Source organism: Acomys minous (assembly GCF_964271855.1).
Source record: "Acomys minous genome assembly, chromosome: 5".
Lineage (NCBI taxonomy): Eukaryota > Metazoa > Chordata > Mammalia > Rodentia > Muridae > Acomys > Acomys minous.
The window spans coordinates 99,168,112-99,186,468 of record NC_140494.1 but is presented as its reverse complement, the minus strand read 5'-3'; the positions used below and the strand labels follow the sequence as shown (position 1 = coordinate 99,186,468).

Here is an 18,357-nt window from a genome sequence, read left to right as displayed (position 1 = left end):
CTGAATGCTTAAGTTATGCCAAGACTGGAATAGTCTGTGATACTGGATCATTTGATCTAGCTGCTTTGAACTTATCCTATAAGTTTTGATGAAAAAGCAATTGAGGTAATCTGGAGCTGTATAAAGTAGGATGCTGGAAGAAATGGGTTTCAGTGTTTCACCATCCTGGAGAATTAGTCTTGGGAAGGCTGTTTCTATCTATTCTTGTCTGGTCCTTTTGTTCTGGAAACATATAGACTCCTACAAGTAATATACAGGTATGCAATGGCATATGTATGGAATGGTCAGGTGCACAGTTTATCTGAAACTGATTTTCTTCTCTTTTTCTGAGCTGGTGAAAGGCATCTTCTTTGTTTATAAGCCAGTCTGCATTGTATACCAAATGTATTACCAATTTTTATCTATGCCATATGGAAGGATGACAATAATTCCTGAGGATTCTGTAGGAACAAGATTTATGGGCTATTCAAAGATAGTTGGTCATGTCTCAGCCATTTTCAGAGCTATGTGAATTTAGAGGAATCAGATTATGGTTAGCCCACTTTGTCTTTTTTATATTCACCTTCATTTAGGTAGCCAAGATCTTCCGGGGGGTCTTGCCCTGTTATGTATGATTTCCGATATTTATTGAAGATACAGCCTTTCTTTTCCAGTTGGAACAAATATAAAATTTCTTCCCTAATATAGTCTAATTCCATTCCTCTATTCTGGGATTAGGAATTTTATAGGTTGATCTAATTATCAGTCCTTTCTAAAATCCAGTGGTTTTTTTTTTTAAATGATTGGGCTACATGTTGCATTGACTTAAAAAAAAAAAACAAAGTCAACAAAGCAAAATTTAATATATCCCTTGGATATTCTTAGATCCAATTAATAGGTCTTGGGACAGAAACTAAACAAAGAAATAATGAAATTCACAGGGTTCTACAGGTATAAAAAGTATACAGATATAACAGATATCTATATAAAATTCAATTCAAACACACAAAAAATAGACCTTCTCCTCAGCACCTGAGGGAGTCTTCTCTAAAAGTGATCCACATACTCAATCACAAAGCAAGCTTCAACAGATAGAAGGAATTTGATATAACACATTGTATTCTATTATGCCACCATAGTTTAAAGGTGGACTTTAACAACAACAGAAACAACAGAAATCCTACAAGCTCATGGAATCTGAACAAATCTTTACACAATGCCCCCTGGATCAGGAGGAATATAAAGAAGAAAAGTAAGAATTTCTAGAACTCAATGAAAAGGAAGGTACAACACACCCAAACTTATGGGATTCGATGAAAGCAGTGCTTTGAGGAAAGCTCATATCACTAAGTGCCATCAGAAAATAAAATGGAGAGATCTCTTAATAGTAATTTAAAAACACACCAGAAAGCTATAGAACTAAAATAAGGAAACATACCCAAGAGGAGTAAATGGCAGGAAATAATCATACTGGGTAGTGAAATATACAAAATAGAAACAAGTCAGACAGGATAACTACACTACAATACAGAGACTGATACACCAACCAAGGACCATTAATGGTGTGGACCTATATCTTCTGCTCAGATGTAATAGCACAGTCTCCTTGTGGGTCCCACTATGTGGAGACTAGGGACTACTTTGGGTGTGCAGTAGGGCCCTTGAACTTTGATCACTTCCCCTTGTCAGGGTGCCCTTGCCAGGCTAGAGCAGAAGAGGTTACAGATAGCACAGGTTAGACTTTATAGACTGAGGTCAGATGTTAGGGGAGGAGGGCTCTACTTTCTGAGGACTAGAGGAGGGAGGGTGGATTTGACGGGGATGTGGGAGGGAGACACAATTTCAATGTGAAGAATTTAAGCAGCAGAACAAGCATGTAATTTAGATCGTTAATCCCACCATATGGGACTAGCTCTGAGACTGGCTGAGACATGAATGTCTAGGCAAAGACAATTCTTATTGTTGGCTACAGAACCCCTATGAATTATTATTAGGTGCCATTCTTTGTATGTCACAAAAGAAGATTTACAGATGTCTTTTTTTCTGCTCAAACAAAGAGCAGAAAACAGCCTTAATTGTTCTGTGTATCATGCACACCTTACACATTTATACTTTTAGTCCTGTATAATGCTTATGAGAAATTATATATTTTAAGAACAAAAGAACTGGACACTGACACTGGATCAGACCTGACAGGATTCATTCCTCTCAACATGTTGGACATTGACATCCTGTGTCCTTCATGTTCCAGCACCAGGTGCTTCAGTTGCTGTTCCTCATCAGAATAAGACAGCTCCCAGGACAGCTCAAAGAAAGCTTCCAGTTCCAATTGGATCAAAATTTTAGACTGTCCTACCCAGGATGCTAAGCTTAGAATTTCTCAACATTTAGAAACTGTATCATAAATGTAATTCCTAGCTTGTTTAACCATTTCCCCGATTTTTTTTTGGGCTCCTACAAAGTTATTATTAGTCCCAAATCAACCATAACAAACCTTAAGAGAATGATGTCCCATTTCATTTGAGGGGGGTTGGGTAGGTTTTTGGTTGCTTCCTTGGCCTATAGAGAGTTATTTCTAATGGGAGTTATTATAAGTTATTATTGGTCTTATTTAGAGAGAAAACAAGGTTGGACTTAGAGATATCTCTCTTTTCTTTTGTCTTCCATTCTGACCTTTGGATATAGGAGTTGAAAAGAAAGAAAGGGAAATATAGAAATATATATGGAAGATAAGACAAAAAGTAGATTAGTGTATCTACCCCTTAACTTAATGCCTTAATTGTTACTCACTATGTTATTTTTAATTCAATTCTATGGAATTTTGTTTATAGATTCAAAATAAGTTTAATTTTAGATACAGTAGTATATAAATCAAATTTAAGATTTTTCTTCACAGATATACATACATACATACATACATACATACATATGTGTATATATATATATATATATGTATGTATATATATATATATATATATATATATATATATATATATATATATATATACTCTAATATGAGGTATTATACCGATATAACTTAATTATAATACAAGGTTTACCTCTTATATTTTAAAGCATTGCAGACTTTTTAGGATAAATAAGTTATACAAGTTAACTGTTAGTTGGTCAAATCATGGTCATATCAATCACTAGTCTATTTTTATCACAGGAATATACATCTTAGATGCAACAGATAGATATGATTCTATAGAAAGATAAAGTAAAATAGTTAGATACAGTCTTCAAAAACCTCAGAGACATACAGAATATTGCATTTAAAATGTTTTTATTATTTTACAGATTCATTGACAATGAGACAGGTTAACTCCTGGCAACACCCACCCTACTTCGAAGATGATGATGAGCATCAAAGAATCTCCTAATGGATATGGCTTCAAATGTGGCAACAAGACACAGGGCAAAATGTCCTTTTCTCTACCACAGACAAGATTCTCCATAAAAAAAGGGCAAGCTTTGATGCAGGCTGAGTTGACAGCCAAATTCTACAAAGATAGGGTAAGCAAGTCCTCAATAGTTCCTCCCTCAAAAACATGTATGCCAGATATATTGGGCCAGAAGGCTGAAGATATGCTCTAATGATACAGAGTGTTTTGGGTAACTGCTCAGGTGTAAAATTTTCCCTGTTATCTTTTGATTTGAGGAGCTACTAATCAGCACTCCCTGTATACTCAGGTAATCAAGTTTATTCCTAGGTTGAAGACCAGATAGTTTAGTTTTACTAGTTAATTAGGTGTTAAGAAGTTTTTAGGTCTAGATAGATGTTTTAAGTTGATAATAATGAGATATGATAGATATCAATATACATTCATAATTTTGGATGCAGCAAGATAGGAAAGATGTTTTCTTCAAGGCTGCCAAAATCAAATAGCCAAAACACTAAGAATGTAACATTTATATAATTCCTGATTATTTCATGGTTCTTCGTGCTCTAGGTAGTTTATTTTATTTATGTGTAATAATATAAATGTATATGTAAAAAAATAAAGAAATATTTAATAAAAAATCACCTAACAATGATCATTCATAAGGATTGGGTCCATTTAAAGACGTATAGTTTGTTGAACTTAATTAATAAAGGTATTCATCACAGAGAGAAATATGAAGATTACATTTAGAAATACAAGACGACCTTTAACAAAATGCAATGCACCTTTGTGATAAAAGTCATGAAACAGCAAACAGATGCACCATGCCTCAATATAATAAAGTCTATATGTCACCAGTTGATAACCAGCATTATGCTACATTGAGAAAACGTCAAAGCATTCCCACTTAGATCATCAGTGAGATAAGTGTCTACTCTAGATATTAAAATTACTATAAAATATTAATAAGTATTACATTATTCACTAAAACAATAATTGTGATCATTAAATGTTAATGTTAACAATTCTAAGAATAGATTTATGAATGTCTTTAGAGACTCCATATTTGTGTACCCTGGGAATTGTTTACTCTCTGGTGAGAAGTTCACATCTATTATCATGAATTGGGCCTTAAACACACACAAATCATTATTTCTTTTCTCCCTACTTGATTACCTTAGAGAACACATGAAGGAGATGTATTTATCATTTATAATGACGTCTGAAAGATTGAAAAGCCCGAAACAAATACATTGTTCTAGTATATGGTGACTCCGACTTCTGATATGCTGCTTTCCTTAAAATCCTCTTGGTAAATACACATTACAACTTTGAACTACAGCTTATGATGATCCCTGGAACCTCCTGATTGCAAACTCTTTACCAGATTAAGGAGGAGAAGATTCTTTAGCGGTGTCAGTTTAGCTGTAACACTTCCAAAGCTAGGCTCTTCCAGATTAGCAGACGTGAGACTCATGAAGAATCAGCACCGAGTTGATTGAGAGGGGAAAAAAAAAAGTAAGTTTCTCTGGTCTAAATGTATTCCACTCCTCCGTGTTGGTTAACAATGGGAACGTAATAGTGATGGGGCTTCTACTCTACAGCCTAATTGTGTGTCTTTGTGATCTTGCTTCTACCTCACTCTGGTAGCGGGACAAGCGCAGCAGCTCCAGGTAAGACACCAAGAGTATGTCAGCATTCAGAAAGGGACTACTTCTGACATGGACTCTGGCGCACAGATGTTGATCACTTCCCTCTGGTGGGGCACCCTTGCCAAGCCACAGAGGAAGAGGATACAGGCAGTCCAGATGAAGCTTGATGGGCTGAGGTCAGATGATAGGAAAGGAGGGGTCCCATTTCTGAGGATTAGGTGAGGGAGGGAGAGAGGCTGAGGGAGGGAGGGAGGGAGGGAGGGATCAGGAGGCAATGAGGGAGGGAGCTACAGTCGGGATACAAATAATTCAAACTGCAGAACAAGCAGGTAATTTATATTCCTAATCCCACTACATGGGAATAGTTCTGAGAGTGGCTGAGGCATGAATGCCTAGGCATAGACAAGGCTTCTTGTTAATTACAGAATCCTTGTGTCTTATTTCTGGATGCCACTCTTTGTATGGCATGAATGAAGATTTACAGATGTCTTTCTTCTGCTCATACAAAGAGTAGAGAGCCAGCCTTCATTGTTCCCGCTCATCTCTTGCATTTATAATTTTAGGACTGTATAATGCTTGTGAGAAATTATATTTTTCCAGAACAAAAGCACCAGACACTGATGCTGGGTCAGATATGACAGGGTTCATTTCTCTCAGTATGCTGGATGCTGACATCCTGCATCCTTCATGTTTCAGCTCCAAGTGCTTCAGCTTTTGTTCCTCATCAGAACTGGACAGCTTTGCAGAAAGTTTCTCATCCCAATTGTTCCAGCATTTTAAAAATAATATTTACAAATTTACTTGCAAATACTATACCACGCACTGGTATGTTTGCTTATATTTTCTTCTCCCAAACATTTAAAGACATATTCATAACCCTGCATTCACTCTCAGATTTAGGGTACTATTGAAGGGAATGTGTAGAAAGAGAAGAGTAAATAGTTGCATTTGAATATGAGGTAACACTTACTCCCCAAACTTGTTATCAGTGGTTGTTTCCTTAGCCATTTGAATCACGGCATCTGGAAGCCAAATAGACTGGTACAGATTCCCTTCCGGGAATCAGAAGAAGAGAATGACTCTTCTACATGAGTGCGTTCTTCCTGGTCATTACTGGAGAACTGAGGTGTTTAGTCAAGAATGTAAGCAGGAATAGGAATGAGGAAGTGAAAGAATAGATACCCAGAAACTTTGGGAGACATCCAAGCTAAGTTTGCCAGCAGGCTTAATTTGCCCAGTTAGTCTCTAGTTTTCCAGCAAGCAGAGAGATAACTCACATAGATAAATTGATACTGATCTAATAATTGATGTTTTATTGTATTACATTTGGATGCCATGAGAGAAAGGAGAATTTAAATTATCCCAGTCACTTTACTATGAATACAAGCTTGAAGGGAGATCAGAAGGATGCATGCTGATGAGATATTTTTTCTGTCTCCCCAGATTTACATTGATAAGCATGCTGGCTGGAAATGGCTCCTTTGTGACTGAGTTTGTCCTTGCTGGATTGACAGATCGTCCAGAGCTCCAGCTGCCACTCTTTTACCTGTTTCTAATCATCTACATTGTCACAGTGGTGGGAAACTTTGGCTTGGTCACCCTGATTGGCCTCAATCCCCACCTTCACACCCCCATGTACTATTTCCTCTTCAACCTCTCCTTCATTGACCTCTGCTACTCTTCTGTCTTCAGTCCCAAAATGCTGATGAACTTTGTCTCTGAAAAGAATTCCATCTCATATGTGGGGTGCATGACTCAGCTGTTTTTCTTTCTGTTTTTTGTCATCTCTGAATGCTACATGTTGACCTCAATGGCCTATGATCGCTATGTGGCCATCTGTAATCCACTGCTGTATAATGTCACCATGTCCCCTCAGGTATGCTTTATGCTATCTTTTGCTTCTTATGGGATGGCATTTGCTGGAGCCTCTGCCCACACAGGCTGCATGCTCAGACTGACCTTCTGCAATGCCAATGTCATCAACTTTTACTTGTGTGACATCCTGCCCCTCCTCCAGCTTTCATGCACCAGCACCTATGTCAATGAGGCTGTAGTTTTCATAGTTGTGGGTATTAACATCACTGTCCCCAGCTTTACCATCCTCATTTCCTATGTTTTCATCCTTGCCAACATTCTAAACATCAAATCCACCCAGGGAAGATCAAAAGCCTTCAGTACTTGTAGCTCTCACATCATGGCAATTTCTGTGTTTTTCGGGTCCGGGGCATTCATGTACCTTAATGGTTCTGGATCTATGGATCAGGGAAAAATTTCTTCTGTTTTCTACACTAATGTGGTTCCAATGCTCAACCCTCTGATCTACAGTTTGAGGAACAAAGATGTCAAAATAGCAGTGAGGAAAGCTTTAATTAAAGTCCGCAGCAGATTCACATCATAATTAGAAATAAGATAATGTAAAAGACTAAATATTATATGTAAAGACTCACTTTACTAATGTACTCATGAAGAATTTTTTCATAATAATGTGGCTTGATTTTAAAGTTGTTACCAGGATTCCTAAGGTTTGATGTTATAACAATCACATGTAACATAGAGGCTGTGCCTTCTCATTACTCTAGTTTCTCAATAATCTCCCAATCTCTATTTTTCAATTTTAAGCTATATGTGAGCTAAAGAAGTACTCATAAAATAGTATATCTTATTTGGATAACAGAGCAAATATTCACTAGTATAAGTAATTAAAATGTAATGCACAATTTAATTTTGAATATAGAGCACAGTGTTTATAAGATCTAGTAGCACCATATGAAGGAATGCCAGAGTGAGGAGCACAGATGCTATAGCCAAGGCTTTTTCACATGCACACTAATGCTCATTTTTCCATGCCTCAAATGCCTCACAATACACACACAGTCTTACTCAAACATTTTACTTTATTGTCTTACTTTATTTTGGACTAAGGCTTGTCAATTTCTTTACAAAGTCAGGCATATTTAAGAGCAAATGATTCTTTGTAATTCCAATGTCTTTTACAACTGCCCTCAGATAAATTTTCTTCACATATTTCTTCCATGTATCTTTCAGATATAAAATTTTCTCATTGCTCTGAGGTTTTCTCTACTGATTCTACCCAACTATATTTTATTCGTTATGAACAATTACTGCAGCAAATGTCCTGAACCTGTGATCATATCCTGCAGTCTATTTCTAAGCAGAACTGAGTGATGGCATTTATATGAAAAGCTTCCAATAGTGGGATACTATGATAGCCATAACAGATTGCCTTGATTGTAAAAATACACAAACCAACAAGATGGAATAGAAGACTCAGAAACAGATTTTCATGTAGATACTTCATTGATTTACAAAAAGTCAACATACTAATTTCATGGAAAAATAAAATATTTTAAATAATTTCTTCTGAAATTGGATATATCCACAAAGAAAAGCATGCAAAAGGACAATTAGTCCTTAAAATGACCTTGACTCTCCCACACCATCAGATGAGATTGAGATCCTTTTCTCAGGTGACATTATTTTGGGTCAAGTTGGCAAAAACTACCCAGAATATATCAGTTACATAATTATAGACTCCACTCACTCAACCATGTGCAACGGCTGCAGTCCCTTTTTTACTGAGAAATCACTTTATACAACCGTAGACATATAGATACAAAAGATATACAACAAAAAAGAATTTCAGTGCAATTATTGATATTTTAATGCAATTTGTCTCTGCTTTGTGTGTTTGTGGTGTTTTGGGCTTAAAGAGAGTTACAGAGAGAAAGACAAAGTGTGGGTCTCTCTCTCTCTCTCTCTCTCTCTCTCTCTCTCTGTGTGTGTGTGTGTGTGTGTGTGTGTCTGCATTTGTGTGTGTCTCTGTGTGTGTTTGTACATGTACCACAAAGTACATGTGGAAATCTGTGAATACTTTGAGTGTCAGCCTTCCTTTTCCATCTTGTTTTGGAAATAGGGTTCCATTATATTTGCTAATGGGTTTCGAGGGTAGAGGCCCATCAACTTCCAAGAACTCTGAACTCCGCCTTGCCTCACCTTGCCTCTCCTCTCCTCTTCGCTCACCTTAGAAACATGGAGATAGAAGAGGTGAGCTAGCACACCTAGCTTTATATGAATTCTAAGGATCTAAACTCAGCTCCTTACACTTGAGCAGCAAGGGATTTGCTCACTGAGCCATTCTCTCAGCTCCTGAGGCAGTTTTCTGAAATGTAGTTTACTTTTCTCCATTTTAAAATAGAAAATTCACATATTTATGTCAAAGGTGTGCCTATTTAAGTTTACATAGCAAATCATATCTTAATTGAATTATAATTTTTCCAGGACAAGGCCTTATTCAACACTCCAAAATTCATAAATATTTAATTTTATAATTTTAACCTTTTTGTGTAAATTACATAAAGTTGACAAACCTTACACCCAGTCATAAATTATTATAAATTCTACCCAAGACACAAGTGAATATTCATTTAAATTATTTTATATAAATATTTATATGGAAGAAAAGCTCATGGGTTTAATATCTATGAAGAACTGTGAAATTTTGCTGAGGATTTCAATGAGTCTTTAGATTGTTTTTGGTATGATGGGTTCATGGGAGGTCTTTCCACCATTTAGTATTGTCATTTCTTTTTAAATTTTAAGTTATTTTAATTTATTCAGACTACATTCTGATTGTTATCCCCTGGCTTGTATCATCCCATTCCCACCCCCTTGTTATTCTGCCCTATTCCCCTCTCCTAGACCTCTAACAGAAGCGGGCATTCTGCACCGCCGTATGACCACAGCCTACCAGGTCTCATCTGGATAGCTTGCTTCCTCTTGCTTTGAGTGTCACCAGGCCTCTCCACCTTGGGGAAATCATCAAATCAGGGGCACCAGAGTTCATATCGGAGGTAGTGCCTGCTCCTCCCACAACCATGGAGAATGAGCTGTCCATTTGGGGGGTCTAGGTTTACTGCAACCATTTATTCACAGTTTGGACCCATCAGGGTCCAGATCTGTCAGCATTGATGGTCTTGTAGGGTTCCCAAAGCTCAGGGTTCTTCCATTCCTCACTTCATTTCTTATTTGGCGTCTGAAATATCAACCACCAGGTGTCCTTCACAAAAAGTAAGCAGAGGTTAAGAGTGTAATGTATGCTAGTAAGGCTACATTTAGGTATGAAAATTCTGACCAACAGAAATATAATACATTGCATGCAAGTGTTAGGTATTTGGGATTGTCTTGAAGAAGCCTTACACATCTGTCCCATTGGAAAATAAAAGAGATATGATGTTTTCCAATGGAGGATGTGCAGAAGAGGACAGATGTTCTAAATTATACTTTCAAAAACTTTATCAGTGCAAAATGAGAACCCTCATGAACAATAGAAAAGTGTAATCCTAGTATGGATTTACTATATCATTTGAAGAACTACTTTCCGTTATTTGGCAAATAACATTCATGTTGTAAATAAAAATGAGGAAAAACAGCCAGGGATTTCATTAGCATTTTTTCTTAGAAAGCACACATGTTACACAGAATGAGAAATTGAGGAAAAGGTAAAGGTCTGTTGTGACTTTATCCAGCGGTACTATAGATGGTTTTTGCATATTTGTCAATCTGAGTAAAGTGCTAGTGAACTCTGATTCTCTTGAAACTCTTAGAGTGATGGACTTTGTGTGTTTATACACAGGACACCTGAGTATATTCATTATATAAAAACAAAAACATTAAAGAAAACAATGTTTCAATGTGACATTCTCCCTTTATTTTGATGTAGATGACAGTGCAAACAAAAGGTTTTTACAATGTTTTGTCCTTTTTAGGGAAAGCACATTCCCACTGAGGATGATGGGAGTTTTTGACTGAACATTCTGAGAGGTTCAACAAATCTGATCGTTCTTACACAGTTAGGAAACTCATTAATATTTGCAGGTACTAAAAAAATGAAGATATTGGCTTATCTTTACTGGAAAGACTGTACACATTCATTGTCATAGGGATAGATCAGTGTTGACTTGAGAGTTACAGACATTAAGAAGCTGATATAACAATACCTCATATCTATTCATCTATCTATCTGTTTGTTTGTGTGTCTGTGTATTGATCCAACTTTCTATCTATCTATATTGAAATAAGTGCCTAGGGCTGCCTCTTTCCCCAAATAATATATAGACTTCTGTGATTTCATTTTAGATTACTGAAAGTTGAAGATTGTGGGATCTCTACTTAGACAATTTTTTTGCACATTAAAAGAAATAACGGGCATTCTATAGCTACTGTAGTTTATAAGTTTAAAAAAATAAGTGCTCACATATAAAAATGAATCAAATCTACTTTACTTGACATTATTAATTTTTCTTCATGGATCATCTATATGCTTGCAACCCTAAGAGTCTCATGAAGGATTTCAAGTGAGTGTAAGAAGTCATATCTTTGGGGCATAGTGGTGCACAATTTTTCTTTGCCTAGTTTCTTTTTTCTTTATTATTACTTTTTACTTTTACATATAAATTTATATTATTACACATATATTCAAGAAACTACATACAGAAAAGAGGACCACAAGACAAATAAGAATCATATAAATGTAACACTCATAGTGTTTTGCATATTTGTATTTGGAAACTTTGTGAAAACATCTTTTCTTTATTGATGTGTCTAAAATTCTGAATTAAAAACAATATTTATCAACTTTATCAAGCTAAAAACTTCTATCTAGAGGTAAAAACATCTTAACCCCTAAACAACTAAGCTTAAACTAAACTATCTGGTATTCAACATCATCAGAGACTTGAGAAGGAATAAAATTAATCATCTGAGTAACAATTTTAAAATACTCAGAGGACTGCAATTATGTTTAAAAGGAACATTTGAAGATAATACTTTTAAAGCAATAATATTATTTTCTGATAATAGATAAAGAAACAGCAGACTTCTGAGTTTTTATTTAAAATGCATCATCCATGAATGCATATGGGGACATGTTTAGATATTATTTAAATCAGTGGAATCCAAAATATTTTGTATCCTCTCTCTTAATTTCAATTGAGTCTTGTTGGATGAATTAAAGCCAGAATCCTGGAAATATCCAAGGAGTGAGCTTACTCCAAAAAAAATGAGTAAGAAGATGAGAAAGACTTTCTTGAAAAAGGATGGAATGATTCATACTAGACAAGAGATCTGTCCATATATTTTATCATATTATGTATTATTTATCTCCCAGTAGAAAGGCCACTTTTAAGTGTCACAGTTCTATTGAATCTACAGACAAAAGAGAGCATATCCTTCAGCTTATAAGAAGAGCTTCTGAATTGGGATTAATTTACTTTAAATATTTTTTATTATATTGTATTCACATTACATCCTGATTTTTATTCCCTAGCTCATATCTTCCTGTTCCCACCCCCTCCCTCTTCCACCCTATTCTCTTCTAGTAGACATCTGCAGGTGGAGTCCTTCTCCTCCGCCATAGACCACAGCCTAAGGGTCTCACTTAGATAGCCTGCATCCCCTTCCTCTGTGTTCCCACAGGCCCCCATGCCAAGGGGTAGTGATCAAGTCTTGGGCACCAGAGTTTTTGTCAGAGGCAGTTTCCTGCTCTCCCCCTGTTCTCCTTCCCCCAATGCATAATGAGCTGCCCATTGGCTACATCTCAGCATGAGGTCTAGGTTCTCTGCTTGCAATGTCCTTGGTTGATGCATCAGTTGGGGCAGGCCCCCCTAGGTCCAGATCCACCAGCCTTGATAATCTCCATGTGGACCACCCAAAGACACCCACCTCAACTCTGTCTTTCCAGCCCCTAACTCTTCCTTACATTGCCCAGAGTCCTGCTGCTAGTCTTAGTATCTGTCCAGATCTCTGGCTAGGTGGAGTCTCTCAGAGGACATCTAAGTTGAGGCTAATATCTGCTTATAGGTGAGTATATACCACGTGTATCTTTCTGGGTCAGGTTACCTCTTTCAGGATGATCTTTTCTAGTTCCATCCATTGGCCAGCAAATTTCAAGAGTTCTATGTTTTTAATAGCCAAGCAGTACTCTGTTGTGTAAATGTATGACAGTTTCTTTATTCTTCTACTGAAGGACGTCTAGGTTGTTTCGAGATTCTGCCTATTACAAATAAAACTGCTATGAACATATCTGAACAAATGTTCAATCTTTAAGGTATATACCCAGGAGTGGAACAGCTGGGTCTTGAGGTAGCACTATTCCCAATTATCTGAGAAAGCACTAGATTGATGTTCAAAGTGATTGTACAAATTAAACACCACCAAAACAAACAAAATAATTAAAAAAACAGAGTACAGAGCTAAACAGAGAATTCTATACAGAAGAATATCGAATGGCTGACAAACACTTAAAGACATGCTCAACATCCTTAGTCACCAAGGAAATACAAATTAACACGACTCTAAGATTTCATCTTGCACCTATCAGAATGGCTAAGATCAAAAACTCAAGTGATGGCACATGTTGTCAAGGATGTGGAGAAAGGGGATTAATGTACCTTTTATTGTATGGCCTGAGCTACAAAATTTGAAATACGTCCTGTTTCTATGTGTTTCCAAGTGCATATTCTCGAGTCTTCCTAATAGGATACAAATATTTTATAAATCATTACTTTTTCACATATTGAAAGGCTTTATTTTAAACATTTGATTAAAAAGTGAAAGTTTTGTATATGTATATTTCGTATAATGCGGTTAAGTAATAACTTCAGGTCAAGATTACTAATCTTCAAAATTGCCATAGTATATATTCATTGTAATACTAATTGAGACATAAAATGAATTTAATATAAAACCTATGGATCACTCAGCATATTTCCTCCATAACTGTTCATATCTCATTTTTCAATTCTGCATTCCAGTGTTTATTTGCACACTTTATTTCCCTATATTCCTGTCATATGTACATGCATAATTGCATTCAGTATATAAAATTTATTAACAACAGAAAAAAACATGGTGTTTGCCTTACTAAGATTATATTATTTTACATATTTGAGCATAAATATATATATACATGTATGTACATAAATATATGTACACACATATGTTTATATTAATATAAATATGTTCATGTATATGTACATATGTATATACAACAAAAATATATGTTTACATATATACATGTAAAATATATCATGAAAAGCAACAGAAAAGTGGCCATTAAGTTAGAAGGATTTAACTGGTGACTATTGGAGTGACTGGAATAAGGATAGGGAACTAATGAAATGATGTAGTTAAGCTTTATTTTATTTTCTTAAGATATATTAGAGTTTTTATTTGTCTTTAAATATAAAAACATATTTTATAGTATAAAATAGAAAAAGAAATATACTTTTAATTAAAATATAATATTGTAATTTTCAATTTGTCTTTTTTTCCCCCTCTAATCTTTCCAAACCACATGCTATTGGTCTTTCTCAAATTCAGGGCTTCTATTTACTAAATTTTTGTTACAAACACACTCACACACATATATGTATATATATATATATATATATATATATATATATATATATATATATATATGCCTAAATATATAAGAAAAAGAACCTCAGTCCATATAATGTTACTTCTTTGTATGAATTTACAGCTGACTATTTGATATTTGATTTTTAAAAATTTGAATAGTTTTCTTCACTGAAAAAGGCTAGTCATAACACTCCAAACATTCTTCAGTAGTCTTCAGTTCTTTTTCTTCAGTTTGGGCCTTTTGATATTTCCTCCTTCTCTGTTAGCATGTCCTGGTGTCATCTTTGTGCAGAAATCTACATTTCAAAGTAACATATGTGATAGTTCAGGTAATACAGCACTTGCTATAATGCTCTAAAATTTTCAGACACAGAGTTTAGTATGTCGGGAGCATGACCTGTGGGCAGTTCTCACTTAACTGCAGGCAGCAAGAGAGTAAGAAGCCTAAACTCAGATTTTCCTTCTGAGCTCACATAATTAGGGAGACAAAGCCTGTCTCTCTGTCTACCCTGGGACTCAGCACTATCTAGTGTGGATGGGAAGTGTGCGCACAATTGTAGTTCCCTCAGGAATTAAGGATGAAGATCCAGAGAACAATACAATTTCCTCAGATGTTCTTCAATCTAAATGCTGTCCTCTGAGGAACACCCTAGACATGCTCCAATCTTTGCTTATAAGCACTCACATCCCTCACTTAAAAGAACTCTTTTACTTCTTCCAGAAAATACTCCAAACCTTAATCAGAAATCATGATCTATAACTCAGAAATTGTGCTAGGAAATTTAATTTTTATGTGTATCTTCCTTAAATCCTTAAATATGAAGTATTTATCTACATAAAATGGGATAAATGAAAAACTAAAAGACCTCTAATGATAAGACTGGAAATTGTGATTTTTCTGAATTCCAGGTACACCCTCTCTCTTTTCTGTTCTTTTTTAAAAAAGAATGTTTTTTTTATTTTATTGAAAACAATTTTTCGTATAACGTTCTTATTATAATTTCCTCTCCCCAAACTCCACTGAGGACATCCTCACCTCATATCCCATCTGAATCCATAACTTTAATGTCTCTCTTCTTCAACCTGCAGAAGAAAGCCTTTAGCTGGATGAGAGAGTTTTAAGAGGTGTTGGTGGCCCAGGAGTTGCAGCATCTCTGATGAGCTTCTCCTCCATGGTCAGAACTCAAGCCTTCCAGATTCCTGACGCTGTTATCCTGGGGCAGGAGACCTTCTTTCCATGCATCACCCCTTTTCTTTAAATTTTGGCTGACCATATATTTTTATTCATCCCAAAGCAAACCTGTCTGCAGCAGACACCAACCCTGTACTTTTAAAGCATCTGTTTCCATTTTTTATTGTAGTGGGGAGGACACTAGTAAAGGAACACAAGGGAGACATGGGAGAATGTTAAACCCTCCTTGGTCCAATATGCTCCTTATTTTTAATGTTTTTTCATAATTAATGCTAACATTTGGTACCATAGGCTCTCAGACATAAGATCATTTGTTTGTGACTGCACTACCTGATTCTGCAGTAGTCAGGCCCGGAGGAAACATCCCCAGCATACACATCACGGGTGGGAAGGACCCAGGACTGAGTGCTGATCATCCTCTAACACAGCTCGATTTTCTGTGTCTACAGATTCCCTTAAAGAAGAATGGACTCAGCAAATGTCTCCTTGGTGACTGAATTCATTCTGGTAGGATTAACAGACCAGCCTGATCTCCAAATACCCCTCTTCTGTCTGTTTCTAGCAATGTATCTGGTCACTGCTTTGGGAAATTTGTGTTTGATAATTCTAACTGTGTTGAATTCTCACCTCCACACGCCTATGTACTTTTTTCTCTTTAACTTGTCCTTTATAGACCTTTGCTATTGCTCTGTGTTCACTCCCCAAATGCTGATGAACTTTATATTAAGGAAGAATATAATTTCTTACATGGAATGTATGACCCAACTCTACTTCTTTTGTTTCTTTGTTATTTCTGAGTGTTATGTGTTGACTTCAATGGCTTATGACCGCTACATGGCCATCTGTAATCCACTGTTGTATAATCTTGTCATGTGTCCTAAATTATGTTTGAATCTTATGCTTGGTTCCTACTTCATCGCATTTGCTGATGCTGTAGCTCACACAGCATGCATGCTGAGACTGACCTTCTGTGATTCCAACACCATCAACCACTATTTCTGTGATATTCCTCCTTTGCTCCAGTTGTCCTGCACAAGCACCTATGTCAATGAGCTTGTCATTTTTGTTGTTGTGAGCATCAATACTGTTGTTCCTACTTCAACTATGTTTGTTTCCTATGGTTTCATCCTTTCCAACATTCTCCGCATCAGATCCTCTGAGGGCAGGTCCAAAGCTTTCAGCACCTGCAGCTCCCACATCATTGCTGTTTGTCTATTCTTTGGTTCAGGTGCATTTGTGTATTTCAAACCCTCTTCAACTGATTCTATGAATAATGGAAAAATCTTTTCTGTCCTTTATACCAATGTGGTCCCCATGATGAATCCCTTAGTCTACAGCTTGAGGAACAAAGATATTAAAGTTGCCCTGAGGAAAACCCTGAGCCGTAGGAACTTTTGACTGTACGGGGTTGTCTTTTTGCCTCTAGGTTTGGGCATGAAGGTAGATTTTATTTAGGGCCAATGTTTCACTAGAAGACTTTACCTCTGTTTTTTTTTTTCAATGAAAATATTTTACATCTTTTTCCAGTTTTGGACAGACAGAAAATTGTCTTATAATTGTGACACCTATTCTGTTCTTGTTGCTATCATAAAAAAAATGTGAATCTTATAAATTTATGTTTAATATTTTCATAGTTCTCCTCCTTTGTTCTCTGTCATTTCCACTATTTTCTATTATGTTTCTTTTTTTTAATAATAATGCCACTGAAACAACTCACCTATTTCTGTCCACCATTTCTAAACTCACCTTTATTCCTCTTATACTCTAAGATAGTTTTTCAAGAGGTCAAAGGAAGTAACACTAGATGCCAGTTAGCACTGTGTATGTGTTCGATGTTTCAAATCTACATCTTTGATTGCGTAATTTGAACATCTGATTCTGATCTTTCCTGGACATTCTTCCAGTGGAAGAAAGCATAATCCTTTCAACTGCCAATGTGACAGATACGATTTATTGGTAATCAATAGCTTAGTGAAAAGTGTAGCCAGTTCTATTGTTCCAGGTTTCAAGCATGTTATTAATTCACAAATTTTTATATTAATGTGTCAGTATCATTTAGAAATATGGACAGAAGAGTATATTTCAGCTTTGAAACATTATTATTTGTTTAAGAAGGACATATCTGTCTAGGGTTATTGCAATGGTCACTTTATTTTTTATTTTTGTTTTTATTTTTATTTTTTGAAATAGCAAAGTTTTTAGCCATTCATCCATTGACAGACATCTAATCTGTTTCTAATTGTTGGCTATTATGAATAGAGCCACAATGAACAACATTGAAAATATATCTATGTAGTAGGATATAGAGTCCTCTGGGAGGATTCTCAAGATTAGTGTAGGCTGACCTGTATTCTTAGCCTCATGAAGAAGCACCACACTACTTTTCATGGTGACTGTACAAGTTTATACGCTCATCATCACTGGACTAGTGCTCCCCTTAAGGAATATCCTTGAAAACATGAGATATAATTTTGTTGATCTTGGCCCTTCTAACAGGTATAACATAAAATTATAAAGTAGTTTTGATTTGCGTTTTCCTGTTTATCAAGGATGTTGAAGATCTAAAAGTTTCTCCACTACTTGTGTTTCTTGTTTTGAAAATAATCTTTTTATATTTTTACTACGTGGATTGTTCTTTTAAAAAATTTTTATTTGCGTTTATTTTTGTGGTTGTTACTCATTTATTTAATTATCTTATTTGTCTCTT

The 18,357-nt window shown here is 35.8% G+C and overlaps 1 protein-coding gene across 1 annotated transcript in view; it reads left to right on the top strand.

The window, feature by feature from the left end:
- LOC311598304 (olfactory receptor 8B3-like) overlaps nt 1-17,048 on the top strand; it is a gene marked incomplete at its 3' end in the record, with an annotated part of 79,039 nt that extends 61,991 nt beyond the window's left edge. The window contains exons 2-4 of the mRNA XM_084783338.1: nt 3,280-3,495; nt 6,461-6,743; nt 16,383-17,048. Of these exons, the coding sequence (XP_084639464.1) occupies nt 6,477-6,743; nt 16,383-17,048 (933 nt within the window). The 5' untranslated portion in view covers nt 3,280-3,495; nt 6,461-6,476. The remainder of the gene's footprint in view (nt 1-3,279; nt 3,496-6,460; nt 6,744-16,382) is intronic.
- Between the last annotated feature and the right edge of the window lie 1,309 nt (nt 17,049-18,357).